The sequence below is a fragment of the Centropristis striata genome, chromosome 18 (genome assembly GCF_030273125.1).
Source record: "Centropristis striata isolate RG_2023a ecotype Rhode Island chromosome 18, C.striata_1.0, whole genome shotgun sequence".
Classification (NCBI taxonomy): Eukaryota; Metazoa; Chordata; class Actinopteri; order Perciformes; family Serranidae; genus Centropristis; species Centropristis striata.
Genome location: NC_081534.1, coordinates 13456344 through 13476420, shown reverse-complemented (window position 1 = coordinate 13476420; position 20077 = coordinate 13456344). Strand labels below are relative to the sequence as shown.

The 20077-nt window shown below is 39.0% G+C and overlaps 1 protein-coding gene across 1 annotated transcript in view; it reads right to left on the bottom strand.

Annotated features, from left to right (window-relative positions):
- The window catches only part of map7b (microtubule-associated protein 7b), a 28475-nt gene extending 18980 nt beyond the window's left edge, over positions 1–9495 (bottom strand). The window contains exon 1 of the mRNA XM_059357034.1: positions 8454–9495. Within this exon, the coding sequence (XP_059213017.1) occupies positions 8454–8628 (175 nt within the window). The 5' untranslated portion in view covers positions 8629–9495. The remainder of the gene's footprint in view (positions 1–8453) is intronic.
- Between the last annotated feature and the right edge of the window lie 10582 nt (positions 9496–20077).

Genomic DNA, 20077 nt, shown 5'->3' with positions numbered 1-20077 from the left:
ACTAAACTGAAAAAACACACAAGCTCTACCTGAAAAAACACCACATCTCTCCAACTCTTCTCTCCATGGTTTCTTTATCTCTTCCCCTTAGTAACATGTTAGCTCAGTGGGGTAATTAATGAGGCTGGTGGAAGAGAGGAGCAAAGTACAACTCTCATAAAACTCCTACACCTTTGATGAACAAGCTCAAGTTCACTTTGGCTTTTAGTGTAACAACAATCAGAACTCCAACTGCATCCTCCCTTTTCTGCTCAATTTAGTGCTATCACTTATGTAAAATAAGACTAGTCTGTGTGATTTTTATAATTATCTTCCTTCTTGTGTTTCTGCAGCCAAAAAAAAGGAAAAATAAATAAACAAATAAAGCCAAGCATGATGATTTAATCGTTGCTAGTAAGGCTGTCAAAAGTATCTATACTGTACAATCTCTCTGTTTTATACTAGTAAATATAGCCTGAAGTATATGGGATTTTTTGAGACCAATATAGTTATCGATTTTAGAGGGATAAAATGAATCGATAACCTCTATGGTGGCTGACAGTATTTTTTTTCACCACTCTGCAAATGTACCCAGAGGGCTACTTTCTCAAACATAAAATTTTATTGAATAATATGCAAGATTGTTATACATTATTCTACATTATACACACAATGTATTACATTGTCAGCCAATTCTATAAATGATAACTCAAAAAATGAAGAATAAATAGCAATAAAATAAATATTGAAATAATCCTCAATACTGTTCAATTTCAGTCCAAAAAAGAAAGAATGAAAAAAACGAATAGCTAATAGCATTTTTTAAATCACACCAAGCAACATTTTCTGCATTGTATGTAGTGTAAAAAAAGTTTCCATAACGGCATGTCAGTTGATATTATCCTTCAACCGATATATCTGTCGGGCTCCAAATTATACATTTAAAAGTACCAAAGTTATTAAACAAAAACAGAAAAAAAAAAAAAAAAAAAATCATATTTTTAACCCAAGGCTGCAAAGATGAAGCAACAAGGAAGAATATCAACTGGTCCTCAACATGTGGCTGTTTTCTCTACCAGCACTTTGTGCAGGTTAATAAAGACAAAGAAAAAATCCTAATCCTCATGTGTTTAGGACTTTTTTCTATTTGGTGTGGTATCAAAAGAGGCATCAAATATCTTTTTTTTAATACTTGTTTTCTATCCAACTATAAATTCTGGTATCATGACATCTTTAATTGCAACCCTTTTCAGTTGGTGATGTCGCATGTTGCAGATAATGTTATAAATCTAACTTGTCAATGGTGTCTCCACCCTAACTAATTCAAGAAAGACGTGCTGGACAAAGACATGAGGTCATAGCTGCAGAGGTATTACATTTCCCAGTCTATGGGACATCCACAGAGGTGTGTCCCAGGTCTACCCCGCCTCAGGTGCACCGGCACTGGAACTGGTTTCATCATGGCTATTGTTGTGACAGGAAAGGCTGGGTTGGTACAGGTCACAATACTGTCTAGTCAATACAATCCTTCCCCTCAAGTGATTTTCCTGAAGCAAAAGATTAGCTCATTGAGAGGCGAGGGCATTGTGCTGCAGCCAAACACTACACTGGAAATTTGTGAATGGCTCTTAGGCGGGCAGGTCATTTGTGGAAGTTAACTTCTTGTGAGTGATAAAGTGGACGTTCAGACAAGCTGAGTGGAACGCTACACAATAAAGCCAGCAATGACAGGCTAAAGGCAGAACCACTTTTCTTAATTTGACAGCTTGAACTGGAGCACTTCACTTTAAAGTGCAGGGAACGCTCTGAACCACACGAATAACAAACAATTCCTGTCTTTACAAAGTCTGGCACAGTAACACAGAATAGAACAATGAATACAGTCAATGATTCAAAAGGAAGGAAAAATCTGTCCTATTTACAATGACTGATAAATAGCAAGTCTTAACACATAACACTGTTATTAGAAGACTATGCATGCATATAGTATTAAACACAGCATGTGTTTGAGCAACATGATCCATATACCCACTCTCAGAGAATTATTCTTGTGGGACAGCGTTGTAAAAAAAAAAAAAAAAAGTAAATAATTGACGATAATGAAAAACTAAAATTGTTTCAATACTCATATTCTGCGGAATTAATACTTCTATTTATCTGCTTTCTGCTCTCTTCTCTCTGACAAATTATTAATAAATTATTGTAAAAATGCAAAAATCGAAAATCTTGTGCTTTTGCTTGTTCCCAGAGGTATGGAACATACATATTTGTCAATATATTGTATTGCATTTATTTAATTTTATTTAGTTATTATATAATCTATACCTATATATCCTGCATTTTTTATACAATTCATTCCTGTATATATTGCAATATGATTCACATTACTGCTTAATGCACTTCTGGTTAGATGCTATCTGTATTTCGTTGCTTTGTACTTGTGACATGTGCAATGACAAAGCTGAATCTAATCGAATTGAATCTTGAAGTTTGAAATTTCAATACAGGGGAAAAGTGGGATCTCTACAGCAGGAAGAAGTAATATGTACATATGATACATCAAGAAAGAGGAAAATCTATAATTACAGGTGTGAGAATTACAGCATTCAATACAGTAGGTGTGCAAGCTGACACAATGTGGCCCACACTCACATTACTCTAATACTTTAACAATGTTATTTGAATACCAGCAAGATGTCCCCTTATCAACGTATTTACATATGTTCTGTGATGAAGCAGATAATGTCAAACGATGCCATGTCATGTGACACATGAGGTGTGTGTCTGCATGTGAGTGTATGATACTAGCCCTGCATGTACACATATTACATTACAAAAAATGTAGTGTGCAAGAATGTTGTTACGTAGAATTCAGTTGTCTACATCTGTCTGCCTATACCAGTCAACATCCAAAGTCATTTTTTACGCTTTGAACATGGAGTTTGACTGAACAAAACACACTTGCAGGCTCACTTTGACTGAACTTGGATGTGGCTTTGCATAGCTCATTTTCCCAGACAGAGCCTACAAAATACAACACAAAAGACATGACTTTGGGTCATCCTGCATGTAAGAAGAGGTCAGCAGAGGTCAAAGGGCATCCTGTGGCTCAGGGTGGCAGGTGACTCTTTGTGCAAAACAGGGCAGCATAGAGTTTTTGTTTGGGTATAATATAACCCTAAGATGAGTGAGTCAAAAAAATAAAGCCTTATAAAGCAAGGGACTGGAAAAAGTGTACTTAGATTTAGTTCAGTGTTCAGCTCCCAGACTTTGAAAATTAGTCACCACCTTAATTTTAAGACATCAGCTTGATTCACATTCACATCCCATCCTACATCATATTTTTTTGGCATATTTATGTACAAAATCAAGTATTTTTGCTGCAAACGCTGCTCTGTGAAAAGGGTGACAAACTCAACTAGCATAATGTTTGCACAATAGTCCATTGTCTCCCAATACACCATTACATGCTGCAAAAGTATAATGTGTAGGTGTAGATTCTCCTGCTGCATCTCACCTCTTCCATCTGTTGGTGATGTCATTAAGCAAACAATCCTCAAATAGCAGAAAGTATATTTGCTCGTGCGCACCAAGCAGCCATTTAACAGCCTTTGCAAACACACCAAAGCCCATTTTTTATTTGGAGCATTGTGCTAGCTCCCGTCCCATGATCATACAAACACCCTGACAAGCTTTTGCTTCCTCCATATTTCATCAACCAGAGAAAGAGGGTTTCACAAAACACAAGGTGCAGCAGTATCGAGGTTCCAGAAAGAAACCAGGAAAACTGCCGAGCCATAGGCAGATTTAACAGCCTAGTTCTGTGTATTTTAGCTTAATTTCAACACACTTGATTTAAGAAAAAAAAAGAATAGCAATGCAGACTTCCACCAATGCCAGTAGTGTATTCATGGGGTTGTGATAGTCCCATTTCTCAAGTTAGGAAGTCGTTCGTGTTCAGTGTTCAGTGTTCATGAGCTTTAAGTAGGAATGTGGTAACACCATGGACACTACAAAGATGATGTGTTGTATTTTATTGCTTAGAGCATATAAACAACACATTGATAGCTGTTTCCAGTATTTGCATGACAAAGAGCAAAGGAAGCGGATCAGATGAGCCATGAAATATGATCAGAAAACAAAATTTCCCCAGTTTAATTCATGCAGCACAAATGCCCAAACCCGCCCTGTTATTTGGATCCACTCGAAAATGTAAGGGTTCTTCCTTGGCCAATTCAACACCCATCTATTAAGCTTCATGAAAATTCAGCCAGCAGTTTTTCCATAATCCTGCTGATGAACAGACTAACCACACATAAGACATAACCTCTGTAGCAGGGTGAGAGTGTTTGGGGTTTTCAAATCCATATAAGGTAAGAGCATGAGGACTATGTATAAAAATATGTATCTCACCTGCAGTGGATATAAACAAACTGAACTTAAACCTCATATATTGTTTCAAGTCCTCTGTGCTGGATACAGAGCCAAAAGGAAACTGGCCTGATACCGGCAGACTGCCCTGTACTCCCTTCCATCCCCTACCCTGCACCTTCAACCTGTGCCGATTTATCAATGAAATATGCAGAAGTCCTTGGATCAAATCATTCAAGTCTTCAAGCCTTTACCTGGAGTTTGGTGCATTATTCCAGGGGTGTCAATGTCAGGATGGGACCTGTTGAACCCCTGTCTGGCGTCCCACTCTGGACTAGTCAGATCCGAGGGCCAGAATCAACGTTCCTACTTCCAGCAAACATCCTACACTCTGGTAGATAAGCTCAGATCCAAAGTCCATGGTGCGGTGAGGGGTACACGAAGGAAAAAGCAAAATGAAGAAATTCCAAACCAAAAAAAGGGACCACCCAAATATCAACTTGTTTCAGAGTGAAGGAGAAAGCAGGAAGGGAGAAAGAGAGAGGGGTCAGCTTCGGTCGGTGTCACTGTGGTTGAGAGCCGACTGACTGTGAGACAGGTTGTGGCGTCTCTCCAACCCCCATCCTTTTGTCCATTTGTGTGAATGTTTATGTGTGTGTGTAAAAGAGACAGAGAGTGAGACATAGGGAGAGTGTGACTGTTTAATCTGCCCCTCCCTCCCCTAGTGCTGGACTGTGTGTGTGTGTGTGTGTGTGTGTGTGTGTGCACGCGCAGACGCTCCCCACCCCCAATCTATCTGCATTCATTGGCAGTCAGATTAAATGGTCAGAGTTAATGCTGTGCTGTCCGGGCCAGTGCCGGCGCGCACGCTGTGTGGCTCCTGCCTCCCCTGCAGCCTGAGAGGATTAGCCCGCTGCTAATGCTAAGCTAAACGCTAAGCTCCAGTCAACAGAGAGGCGAAGGGGGGGGAGAGTCTTCCTTTCTAGACCCAGGACAGGCAGTCAGGCCTGGATAACAGGGGCATGGAGAGCAGGGTGATGATGCATTAGTTGCAAATGGCAACTAACAGGTTTCAGCTCACATGTAGGTCTACAGTCACCCATTATGGTTTATGACACCTACATGTTTGACAAAAAGAGCCATCAATAATAGAAACACTTGTCTTCTTCAAGATATTCTTGTGATGTTATTAGAAACTGATCATTGATCATTTTAGAGTTGGCATTCAAAATGGCAATGTCAGAGATTATGAATTACTATAAAGCATTCATACACATCCACAAAAGTAGATCAAAACTCCAACTCATCTCCAGCTCAGCTCATCCACTCAACGATTATTAACATAATTCATCCGCCCAAACACTGAAGACATTAGAGGTGGGGAAAAAAATTGATACAGCATAGTATCGCGATATTTTGCGTGGCAATATAATATCGATGAATGGCTGGTATCAGCATTTAGCGTTCTGACGGCCGTTTCGTTTTGTTTTTTTCCAGAGGCTATAACAAGCTCACTTTTAGGAATTTTTGGGGAATATTTTTGATGTTTCATGGTGATTTTCAAAGCGGTCATGTGACCTCTGACGTCATGCTATCTCAATGAAAATAGGCTCTCTGGGTTCCCACAAGTTGACTCTCATTGTGGAGAAATAAAAAGACTGAAGTGAGATGAATAGAGAATTTTCTCTTATTTGACAAAACAATTCTTGATTTAATTGAATTTTGTCGACACAAAATGCAGGTAAACAGTTAAATTGCAATATATTGTATCGCAATACTCACCATATCGTAAAAATGCTTAAAATCGCAATAATCGTGACTCAAGTATCACGATAAAATCGTATCGTGGGGCCTCTACTGATTCACACCTCTAGAAGACATAGCATGCTTTTACACCTTTGAAAGCACCTAAAAAGTCCTTATTTTTCTTTTATATAGATGAGTAATAAAGCCATAGGATGCATTATTCCTGACAAGTTAAAAGTTGCCTTGTAATTGGCAGCCCTGACGTTGTTGTGGTTTTTACATTACGTGACTGAGTGGCAATGAGGGGTCACACAATACAAGTTCTTTCACCCGGTGAACTCCTTGATGAGTATGCCTGGTTTCCAAACTTTGTCAAGACACACATGAGAAGTGTTTCAAAAAGGAGTGTCTGTCAGAAACAAGCACTCCTTGTTTGTGTATTGATTTGCAGCGACAAAGAATTAAGAGGAAGAGGTGTTTGAGTTTGAGGGTGTTTTTGCTGGCAAACATGTTAAGAAAATAGACTGTTACCTCTATGTACATCAACACCTTTAGTCCATGTTGAATAGGCGAGCCCCTTAGCTCTTTGAACTGTTCAAACATAGTGATTGTCACTCACAGAAGAAAGCTCAGAGCCGATGCCGATCTGCTCTTGATCTGGGTCTTTTTTTCACGGAGCTCCCAGAACTGTCAGTGCGTGGAACTTCAAGGCTAAAGTTGTATGAATATTTGTTGACAATTTACATGATTTCATTCATAATGCCTGCACTTGGCACCTATGAAATAAAGACGAAGAAGTCTCACAGCATGACATTGCATGACATGTCATTTTAGACTAAAGACAAATGTGGAACAACTTTGCAGTTACCTGACACTTTGAGATCAAGCTTGCTGCAAGAGCTCACAATTATCTCTTCATTTCCTTCCCTCTCTTGGTCTGTTCTTCTCTATTATTCATGGTTTAAGTGAGCTGTACATGCTAGCCCCATGAGAAAACTGCAGAACCCTTAGTATCAGAATCATGTCTTACACTAAAAGAAAATGCAGTTCTCTAGAAATACGACCAACAGACAGCCAATCTGACCCCTGGAACCAAATAAGTTGAGAGCTGAGTATTAATGTAGGTAAGTGAATAAGGTTAAAATCATAAAAACATCTTTATGTCACATTAATATTTTATCAGCCTCCTTCTGACTTCCAGAGTAAAACAACAAACCCTTGTTCAGTGACTCCGTAATACAAGTTCTCCTTTCACCTTTTAAAAAGAAAAGTGTAATATTGAAAAGTGTGCATATTGAAATGATGCTAAACTAAACAGTTGCTCCACTGCATCACAGCAGTACCACTGGAAACCTCTCCCTGCACTGCTGACATAACATTAATACTTAACAGTATATTATTTTTCTGTTTTAAGGCAGCAGCATGCTGCAGACCACACTGTTCCTAAAAAGCTTGATTTACTCTATATATTCTTGTTAGTTGACCCACATTTGCCCAAACCACAAATCCAGTGACTGTCTGTAATACTACATTACCCATAAAACCCTGCTCATAGCTTTTTCCACTCTAGTTCACTAGTAAATCTTCAGACCTTAATCCTAAATCAGACAGAAACAGGATAGTGAAACCAACTGCCCCTGGAAATACGTCACAACAGCAGCTCTTGTCAACACTGAATGCAAATGCATGAAGTGAATATAAATGGAAAGTAAATATATCAACAATGCAATTCTTGCTTTTCAGATTTGTAAATAAACCCCAAAACGGGATACTAAAAGATTGCACATTTATACCTGCTGTGCAGACACACACTGCCCTGTTGACTGACCGCTCTGCTTAGTGATGCATTACAACCACATGCACGTGTGAAGTGGGCCGCACCTTCACTCTCATCTGCTGCCCTTGTGTTGACCCAATCTTGCCTTGTCAGCTGGTTTCCACACACGCGCACACACACACTTTGCTTTCTCATCAGACTTGTTGGCCACCTGTCTCCAGATGGCAGAGCTTGATGGGTTAAGAGGACATTTCCCCTGCGTGAGCAAACAGCACAAACACACAAACACAAACAAGCATCTGCTATCCAAGCTCTTGGCACATCTTTAACATCCCACGAACAAATACACATGCAGGCTTGTATTAAATGCTCTACAAATTAAAATCTTTTTTTTGATAGTCTTCTCCTGTGACTCTCTAGAGACAGTCTCTGCCCCGGTAGATCTGTCCCAGATTTTTAAAACCTTGCACGCACACAATTGAACAGTCTAAATGAAGCTCAAACTGTACTAGAAAGTACTAAAGCATGCCAATTCATTGTGCACCCTTGCCAACGTCCTTCTATCCTTTCCCCTCAATACCTTTTTTCTTCTTCCTGCGAGCATCCCTCCGTCTCTGTCCTTCCTCCTCCTCATTGATGGTGAAGAGTGCTGGGATGGCTGAACGGCTGCCACCCTTCCTCAGCTTCCACTTGCCCTGGGAGCACCCGCAGCCACCTCCGCCTCCTCCTTTTTCTCGTCCTTTACTCTCTGGCATCCTCTGCCCTGTTGCTAACCCTTGAGCCCCTGGCTAACTCACCCAACCCCTGCCCATCCCACCCTGCAGTGGTGGGTGGGTGGGAGGGGGCAGGTCGGTGGTGGACGCCAGAAGATGCCCGTGGACGGGGTCACCCCTGAAAGCCTTCTTCACAATGAAGACGCAGACAGCTAACAGCTAATGCTAACAGCTAATTCCTCTGGCTGCACATTGCTGCTCTGTGTCTGAGACAGCAGAAAGAAGAGAGAGATGCAAGAGAAAGAAGTAGAGATGGGGGAAATTAAATTTGGAAATGGATAGATGAGAGAAAAAAGGAGATGGTTAAAGAAAAGTAGAATAAAGTTCAGAGAAATAATGAGGGAGAGGGTGAAAGAGAGAAAACAGAGCTGCCCACTGTGCCATGCAGATACTGCCTACGATGGCAGTGCCAGGCAGACACAGAGTGAAAGAGACGAAGAGTGCGACAGTCTGAGGATGAGCTCTTGTCGTCTGGCTTAGAAAAGAAGACTTAATCCACAACACTGGCTCGGCCAAAAGATGGAAAGATTGCACTCCTCTCGACTCCTTTACTCCTCAAGAGATGCTGCTGTCACCACACTTACTGCAGCCCTCTTTTTCCCCGCCTTGCCTCTCTCTTGCTGGGCCTATTCTGTAAACTTGTCAGAAGAATCACATCACACAGGCACTAGCTTTACAGTACACGCACACACACACACACACACATTGCCCCACAGATACACGAGTAACAAGAGGGCAGAAGGGCTTTTAAAATATTCAGTGCAAATCCAGTGGTGGAAGGTGAGCCGGTACCGGTAAAGGGTTTCCCTGACAACAGCAGCACGTGGACCAGTAATGCAGTGGCAGAGTGGAAGAGAGAGAGCAGAGGACAGGCACACTTTAATGTAATGCGCACACACACACACACACACACACACATATATATATATATATACACACAACTAGGGGTGCACGACTATGCACACACCAAAGCAAATAATGCAGTACTGGAGCTGCCTCTGTGGAAGGGGTGTGTTCATGGAGCACATGGTATATGTCCCCGCCCCATTCTTCCACTTAAAGAGCCATCAGCTTTTTGACACACCAGGGTTAGGACAGTTAATGTGGAAATCTTTCTATTTATGTCCTGCTGGCTCTTTGCAGAAACAGAAGTAACATTATGCAGATCAATAGTTATATCTGAGCAGTACGAATCGATACTAAGTTCACTTCCATGGCATACACTGCCATTGCAAATACACTGGATGTGAAAGCGTGAGAAACACACATGGTAAAGAGAGGTGTGTTTACCATTTGAACATGTCAGAGGCACAAAGTATTGCATGGAAGGGATGGAGAGATATTCAGGCAATAAATGTATTCCAGGCCACATCATCGGAGGTCTAATAACAAACATCAGCCTCAACAGCCACTATAGGGGCATGTGCTTGTGGAGGCTTAGCTCACATCTACCAAAGCAAATACACCCAGAGATTAAACAACCAGCATGACAGCTTGAAATCTTTCTCTAAGATGCTGTGGCTATAAACAGCAAGGCGACAAAATGATTAAAAACACAGAGTGATAGGGCATGTGCAGGTGAAACTGGGCTTGTGCCGATTGGCGATCGGCTCATATATCGCTGATTGGTTTATCCCACGCCAGTTTTAAGACAATTTTAACTATCAGGACTAAGATGTTATGAACGTAATCTGTAGAATCCACACCCTACTGTGAATTTAGAGATGTATCTGGCGGAGTGGCATGTCCGCTCACTGAGCCCCGTGAATCGGCATAAGTGACAACTTAATTTTAAATCCTTAATGACAAACTAGTCTCTTTTCCATGCATGTGACACTCTGCATCTCCATTCTCAATATGCCTGCTCACCAACACCTAGCTCTGCACTCCATAATGTGGAGTTAATGGGGGCACTCTTTTATAAATGCTGCAAAGGGATGGTGAACCTGCATGTGTGCAAATAAATTAGCGGTTTGCATGTCCTTGTCATGTCCCTCCCTCTCCATGAAATATTAGACCCACCTTTGCTATCCGAGTGAAACCCAAATATCCCCATGTACAAGATGTTATGTTTTTCTTTTACACTAAACTCCTTTTCACACTGTGTATTCAAGGCGAGAATATTGTGTTGTTATTCTGCCTTGGCATTCTGTAAAAAAACCCTTTTTAAATACAGAAGGGGGGAGGGCAGCGTTGTTTTGTCGATAAGTTGGCAGCAGAAGTAGTAAAAAGCTTAATTACTGCCTCTGAAAAAGGGACGGCCACCATGGCAGGACTACACACTAGGGTTGTAACTTCATCAAAAGTTCTAATGAATTTAAAATCAAACGCAATCCGTTCAAATTAATTTAAGCCCTGACAACACTCTCCTCCCAGTATCCCAAAGCTCCTGTGCTAGCGATGTAATGTTAAAAAAACCAACACCCCTTTGGTGTTCCGAGTTCCTGGTCCTGCAACACAGATACTGAGCTAGCAGACTACAGCTTAAGTTAGCGCCCATGCCAACCCCTGCTGATCGTATTGCCTACCTGCGATCTCAAGTAACCATAATTTGACAATGTGAAAATAGAAAAGAGCCTAACCCGAGCTGAAACCCATTACAGGTGCACTCCTTTTTGTATTGGGTCTTACATTCAGGTAAACGCTTGCAAAGCAAATAGCCTTAAGAAGAGTATTAATTAAAGAACACATTCAATTATTTACAATTCATTCAAATATCATGTAAAGGCATTCAGGATAAGACTTGCTGCCTCATCTCCTCAGGGAGCACATGCTGTACAAACATATATATTCATGAAAGAGCAATCTGATCTTTGTCCCTGCAGGATAGAGTAATGCTGTAATCCTACCCTCAGACTTAAACCGGAGAGGCTCGGCTACACACCCTTCTCACACCTATTGTGTATGTGTGTAAGAGGGACAAGAACACAGGAATAGATTAAATATTTCCACTGTTGTATAAACCGATAGATTTAGCAATGCAAGAATATAAACTTACGTTCTGATTCTAAAGATAAACATCAGTTTTAGTGGATAAGCTCACTCCAAGATTACACATAGGCAGTGAATTTAGTTCTAAGTACATTACTACAGTACATTTTAAAATAAAATAAAAGCTTTCCTTGATTCTCAGAACACTTCCACATGATTTGACATCATTAATGCAAAGCTTTTGTCACATGCATGTTTTGAGGGGTTGATGTAAGAAATGTTTTGTTAATTCACATATTGCAAATACATTATTTGCTCATGTGCAATTTGTAATATGGTATTAGGTTGCAACCGTTAGCGACGTCTACATAGAGTGACCCAAATATGTTAAATAAGCAATATTTTAGTGGTTTAGGGGGTGTACTGGTGCAGCATGCAAAATGCTCTGAGTAATAAAATATAACATATCCTTTGCAGCATTCATGTTGTTCCCACATTACAACTTAAAGCTCATGGTTACACCAAAGTATAAAGAAGAATATCCAAACTCAGGAAATGTGACCATTCGAGGAGTACCTGAATGCAACAGTAGCTAAAAGCTAATTCTTGTGTGTTTACTACGCCAGGCCCCTCAGTGACATGAGATTTAACACATAATAAATTACAAAAAACTACAATAGCTGTATTACAAATAAGGCCAACTCATAACAGAAAAGTCAACCACCGTTAATTCCCAACTGAACACCTCAGCATCATTTGATTCTATGGTTTGACACTGGTGTGAAGCACTCAAAGCAAAGAGTATAAAAGCTAAACTGCATCACATTCATACCCTGTAACATGACCCAAACTCTGAGCTGGCAGTAAGAAATCAATCTGTCAGCTGATATAGAAACAGATATTAAAACTGGTTTTTACCACTGAGTAAAACAGACAGAAAGCATATTTGTTCAGGCATATTATGGGCCAACTATTGGATGGCACAGATTTGAGAAAACAGATGATAATATCTTAAAACACTGTGATCACAACATTACAGCCAGCGTCACTGCTGTGGGCAAAGGTGCAGTGGATTGTGTATATTTACAGCTCAAAGTAGCATGAGAATAAAAGATAAATAATGCATATGGAAGGAAGTTGTTTATGAAGCTAGCAGCAGGAGTGGAAAGCTTGAAAGCATCACGTTATAGAAAATGGATGCCGAGAGTTTGCAGCAGGGTCATATTAGACTCATACCAGCAGGCGACATTTACATCAAAGAGAGATGATCCTGAGACAAGCAGAGCTGATAGCCGAGTGTTATGGATCTAACTCGGTCAAACAAAAGACTGAGATCACTCCAGCTTGATAACCTTAGAGACACACCCAGTCAACCTACAGTATAGCATCTGTGTTAGCACTACTGAATGATGATAATACTTTTATCATGGAGCTGTTGATACAGTGCAGGACATTGACTGTTTCTCTGCACTTGGTGCACCAATGCATTAGTCTTTTAACATCTGAAATAGGGTTCCTGTGTGAATATTACACTAAAATACTGTCACAAGGGATTTTAACATCACACTGCGTGTGTTGAAAATGACTTTGAAGTTTCCGTTTGTAGTCCTACTAGTATTGACCAATCACAAATGAGAAGGCTTTGGTAGCATGCAAGTCCATGAGGAGAGAGCAAAATATGTGCAAAATTAAATCTTGGAACGTTTCTTTTTGCTTTTTATTTGTTTTGTTTTTAATTGCATTCATATGCAAAGAAACAATCTAGTTGTAGATGTTGTCTATCAACCCAAACTGGATATCCGTTCTATCCATCATCCGGAAATCAGCTGGCTACACCGCAACCCCTAAAGTATCGGCCCTTTCCTCCAGAGGATGAATTGTTGTCAGACAATTAGCCAATGGGTTCCCAGATTAGAAATGACTCTTCTCATTTCTTAAACTAGGCATACACACCTATTTGAAAAGACATTCTTAACCTTTCATCTCATACTTTAGACTAGTCAGCTCCTGAAGCTGAACTATCCTTAAAGACTAACCAAACGCAACACACTGTAGGGAATTTACAACCAGAAAATTTCCCAATAAAAACATTTTAGGCAAACTCGTTGAACGATTTACAAAAATGGGTAAAACGTGCGATGAGTATTCAAAAGTTAAACTGAAACAAAAAAATATCCCAGTCAAATGGTCAATTTATAAAAAATAAAATAAAAATAAAAAACATGCTCAAACTAAAGAAAAGACTACAGAACATCTAATAGCATTTAATGTCAAGTTTTCAAGCTTTCTTGTTGTCAAATGGAGACCTACAACACTGTTTTAGTATTTCGGTTTCAAGAGTAATTCAGTGGTCTACTGCATTATATAGTAAATATATGCACTGTTCACTAAGGTCCAGAAACAGAACATAGCTGATAATTTCCATTACCAGCTAATCATAAGCACATGACAAGACGTGACTGAGGTGTGGACAGAGAGAAACATCTAATGCAAATATAGTGCAGAGAAAGGTTCTGCCCTTTGTGATTCAGCAGGATTGAATTACAATAAATGGATTATCCACAATGCCTATTAGTGTTTCTCTGATTGTAGCGACATCACTGGACATAACTGGCCATTGCTGTTGATGCTTTTCTGTGAGCAGCAAGTTATTAGATTAATCGACTGACAGAAACTGAAATAGGGGTATTGATAAACATGCTGTTTTATTTATGATTAGGTATTTATAACATTTATGTTTTACGATATACAGATTGGGATTCAAAAGAGTCGGACTAAATAGAAAATGGCCAAAACATGTACTGTAGTGAAGTTATGAGTTTTCATTTTCAGTTTGAACGTTAATTCATGGCTAAATGACGACACCATAAATTAGCCTCATGGTTTAGGCCACAGGTGTGCGGTAAATTGATATTTTCGAGAAGTTTCTGGGATTAGAAAAGCCAGTCCAAAGTGTGGACATAATAAAGCATGTTTAATAAAACCGATAAACGCCGGAAATTGAACTGTAGCGCTAAAAAAACACAAACTATCTCCTTCCACTCCGACAGCAACCGTCATGTGCATTAATTCACCTGTCACGTCCTCTGAAGCGTTTCATTTCGACGAGTTGACAAAATGTCAGCAACAGGTGTCTGTCTCCGCTTCAGCAGCTCAAAATGTCTTTTATCAACGACAACAAAAGTAAAACTGGAAACATTTGTGTAGTTTAGAGAACAACTCGTGTTTAATAAACGTTAAGCAACCGGTTGGGTGAGTCGGTTTCATAGTTAATCCCACTCCCGTGACCGAGCGGCTCCGACTCTCTCTCTGGAATTCACCGACAGCGTTCAGACACCGATAAATACAAAGTGAAGCCCCTCAGCTGAGCAGCGTTTAATGCTGGAAACAGCACTCCGTCCTTTTCAAAAGTGAGTTCAAGTAAACTTTTCTGTGAGTGGGAACTCACCTTGGGACTCTGGAGGAGATGCGTCGCTGCCATCCTGGTCCGCCATTTCTCCTGACGTCAGCTGAGAGGGATCAACCTGCTGCACTGATCCCGAGGCAGCCCGGGGCCCTCCCACGGACAGGTGGGGGACGGCACGGGCACAAACTTCATCCACAGGTCAGAAACACTCGTCATAGCATGGGTCTCAAACTCGCGGCCCGCGGGCCAATTGCGGCCCTCGTGACGATACTTTGTGGCCCCTGCCTTGATATGAAAGTTTAATGTGAGTTTTATATGAATGGCACTTTACCGTGTTTTGTGTGGAAGGTCCCTTTAAATACTTTTTTTGGTAATTTTAATTTTAATAATGTTGTGTCTTTTTAAATAATTTAGTGTCTTTTTTAATAATTGTGTGTCTTTTTGGTAATTCTATGTCTTTTTTTTTGGTCATTTTGTTTCTTTTTTTGGTCATTTTGTGTCTTTTTTTAAATAAATTTGTGTATTTTTTGGTAATTCTGTGTATTTTTTTGGTCATTTTGTGTCTTTTTGGTCATTTTATGTATGTTTGGGTCATTTTATGTCTTTTTTGTCATTTTGTATCTTTTTCAAGTAATTTAGTGTTTTTTCAGTCATTTTGTGTCTTTTTTGGGTCATATTGTGTGTTTTTTGTCATTTTGTGTCTTTTTCAAGTAAATTAGTGTTTTTTCAGTCATTTTGTGTCTTTTTTTAGTCATTTTGTGTCTTTTTTTGGTTATTTTGATACTGCCTCCAGTGGTCCCCAGGTAATTTGAATTTGAGACCGTTGCTATAAACTTTTCACACTATATCAGTCTTAATCATTCATACAATTGCTTCCTTTGGGGCCTTAAATGCACCTTAAACCGATAATAATAATAAGAAGAAGAAGAAGAAGAAGAAGAAGAATACATTTTATTTATATAGCACTTTTCAAAATAAAGTTACAAAGTGCTAAACAAGACAAACATACAAAATGTCCATGGCATGATAAAAACAAATTAAATTTTTTTTTTAATTTATAGAACACTGAGCAAATGAGTTACTTATCGTTAGCCCAATAGCATTCACTCAAAAGGGGTGTAACAAAGGATGGCTATTGGCATAGTAATTACACTGTGTTAATTATGTAACTTAAGAGAAATAAATGACTTAGGCAATTTTTTGAATAAACCTTTGTGACTTAAGGAAAATATGGTAACACTTTATTTTGAAGGTGTCTACATAAGAGTCAAACAACTCTGTCAGAAACATGACATGACAAGTATCATGAGCATTAATGTTACTTCAAAGTGTCATGAATGTTCATGACACATCCCATGTCATGTTTATGACACGCTCATGTCACTCTTATGTAGATACCTTAGAGTAAAATTGTTACCAATATTAGTGTCAACAATAAAACACTGATAAACTAAACTGATATCTAAACAATCTCCCTCTGGCTCTTCTTTGCTGGGTTCTTATCTGATGCCTATGAATGTGGCAAATTGTCAAAGAAGTGATGATCTTAAAGGGGTAAAATCACATGATCTGATCAACGGAGGATGTAGGTGATTTTACCATAGGTGGCTGGCGTCATGAGGAGATGATTTAGGCAAACATATCAGTCTTAATCATTCATACAGTTGCTTCCTTTTGGGCCTTAAATACACCTTAAACCGATTATTATTATAATAATAATAATAATACATTTTATTTATATAGCACTTTTCAAAATAAAGTTACAAAGTGCTGTAAAGTATTGTAAATTACTTAGGCAATTATGCTATTAGGCTAACAATATGACAAAAAGTGTAATAGGCAGAATAAAATAATTATAATAAAGTTAAGTGAATGCAATTGTATATAAATATACAATATACAAGTGAATTTGAGAGCACAAACTCTGTGAAACCACTGCAAAATAAAATTCAAAGCCTCATCTGATGACTTGAATAATTTGCATTCTTGCCAAGAAAAGAAATGGGTCAATCTCTGTTGGAATAAAGATTTTTTTTTTAAATGCTTGAAAAAAGGACTGCCGTCCAAACTTGAGATGGGGAAAGGTGAGCAAGTGAAACTACATGGTCTCAGGATTGTCTATAGTATAATACTGACATCTACTGGCAATATGTGTATTTCAGTGTCTTATAATTGGTATCTGGGCAAGTTTAAAAAAACTGTGATACATAGTCAGCTTTTCTTCTTTCTTTTTTTAAATGTTGAAAAAAGTCCAAAGCATCAGCACCGGCGGTCTAGAAAATAAAAGAAAACAGCTAAAATATACAATAATGTAATTTATAAATATTATAATCTAAAATATATAATGATCTAAATTTGATTGTTTGATATTCAGGCGTTTTTTTTAATTATCTTAAAATTTTAGTTTAATTGCATTGGACCAACAATTTGTGGATTGCCAAACAAAAACTATTATTATTATTTTTTTAAATCTTGCTTTTAAATTGCTTTCAACTACTCATAACAGGTTTCTGGTCTGTAAGAAAAGAGCAAAAATTCAAAAATAAAAATAAAACACCAGAGTCCCAGATATCAGTATTAACAAAAAAAGAAATACAAACCATGGATACAAACAAAAATAAGAGCAATTTTTTTCTTCTGAATGAGGCACATTCTCTTATCTCTTGTCTCTTGTGGTCTCTTACATTTTTATCCTGACAAATATGTGAATCTGTAGCTGGTTTCTGATGGACAGCATCTATAAAACACATGTATATTAATATCCAGAAGTGTTATAGGGTCATACATCTTCCGCCGCAGGCTCAAGACCTATCTCTTCCAACAATACCTCGGTTAAGTCATGGTCACCTTACATATATATATATATATTTTTTTAAATGCGCTTCTTTTTTCTCTTCTTCTTTAACATATAGCACTCCTGTAGCAATGACAGTTGGCTCTTAAAGTTATGTACTTACTTGATTCCTGTGGTCTATGTCTAGTACCATCAGGTTGAATGCACTTATTGTAAGTCGCTTTGGACAAAAGCGTCTGCTAAATGACATGTAATGTAATGTAATGTAATGTCATACATTCAAAGTATTGCTATTGTCCCATATGACCAGCAGAGGGAGCCATCCTCTTACATTAACAATGTTTGACTCATCAAAATTACATTCAGTGCCTTCATGGGGATTCAATACCTTTCTCATTAGGTCTCATTGATACATCAATAAGATGTTTAAATCAAAAGATCCAGCTAATTGCAGCGCTATCAAAAAAATAATGAAGTATTGTTTGATGCCTGGAATATTTATGCATGAACATAAGTAGCTTGGATTTATCTGTAATGTCACATTAGCACAGATTGATCAGTTTACCAAATCTGGTGTTTGCCAAAAATCTCAATGAACAACATGGTGCATATAAATTTAGTAAAGGCTGCTGCAGAAGCGTTTCAATTAAACAAAAATAAAACACACCACTGTTATTTCAGCTAACCCAGTGATATTTGAGCAAGGATTTGCTGTTCCTGGCTGAATGTATGCTAATCTCTGCTCATATCGCTGCTATTTGCCAGACTGTGCAGGCTTACCCCCCTCTGGACCCCCAGTAAGTGAAACGGCTACGGATTGGTGCACAGAAAACTGAAACCATGGCAACCAGCTGTTTGGCAATTCCTCTGATGGAGGAGGTGGAGGGAGGAGATATTGGCCTGTAGGTACATTCACACAGACAGAGGGTGTCTCTTGGGTGCATGATGGGTCGGAGATAGAGAGGACGGGAACTTTACTTATTCAGCTTTCTTGTAACCGTATTTAAACCAAGACACTCATTTCTCTACTTATTTTTCCCAGATAAACCCCGTCTAGACAAAGCTCCTCTTCCTTAGTGTCTGTTTTTGTTTGCTGCTGAGAAGGTTATAGTGTCCAGAGCTCATTCAGTAGGTGGTGGTTAAGCCTGGAGTGACGTTCAGGGTCACATGTGCAGGATGAAAGCCTCCCCAAACTGTCTGTAATTGGTTCCCAGGGGAGAGGGATCTTGAGATTCTCCCGACAATCAATCACACACTGAGTCTCTGCATGGTATAGAGTATTTGCTTGCTGATCTGAAGTGAGGGAAGAAAGATTTTGTGTGTTTGTTTGACCTAAATGTTTTTGAATGGAATGGATGTCAGACGTTTCCACTTTAGGATGCTGATCCTCGGGTTGATTAATGCTCAGGGCTGTATGTGAGGGAGGCAGTGGGCTGCTGAGGAGTAAGCAGATCGAGGAACTGATTGGTTTTGAGGACAAGCGGCCTCTTTTGCTCCTCACTCGTGTATTTGGATTAATTTGGTGGGTGCTCTTGCTCAGCATGGGCCAGCAAACATCAGAGTGGAGATCAGATAAGTTTCTAGATTAAGCAGGCTGGTTTAACAAGCAGGATCAACAATCCAGAGAAAAACTGCATCTTTTTATATCCACAGGGATGTGGCATTAAAGCCTCTTAAAACTATTTCTATACTACATTAAAGCAACTACAAGGAACTTTTAACTGGTTTCGACACAGATTTAATTTAATACTGATGCCTCTATATGACCTACATAGGCAAAAAGACTATCAGTGATTTTATATCGCTATTCCTAATACAGGTCACAATTACAATTATTAACAATTATTATTATTAAAAGTGGCTGTGGTGCAAGGTGCTCACGCAAGAAGACACACTGGAATTGCACAGATCTTTGTAGTTGTAAATGTAATAAAGAATAAAAGTGAAGCTTATAAAGTGCACTTGAATGTATGCATGTTATACATTTTTCAGAATACATGTACTGTATATGACCTATATTAATATATGTCAGGCCGCTAAGGAACTGAGTTGGAAATTACGTAAATACATGGCCAAAATGAACACATCTGTTTGATCAAATAATCATCTAGTGATATTCTCAATAGCTTTCATGGATTCCTTGACCCCAAAAAATTTATATTTGACACTAAGAATGACCATCTAAGTTGCTTGGAAGATATATTGGTTCTCATATATTTAATATGGCTCCCATCAAAAATGGTGATGGAGAGCATGTGGAAAAAAATGTGGTGCTTTTGTTAGACATCCCCCCTTTATTG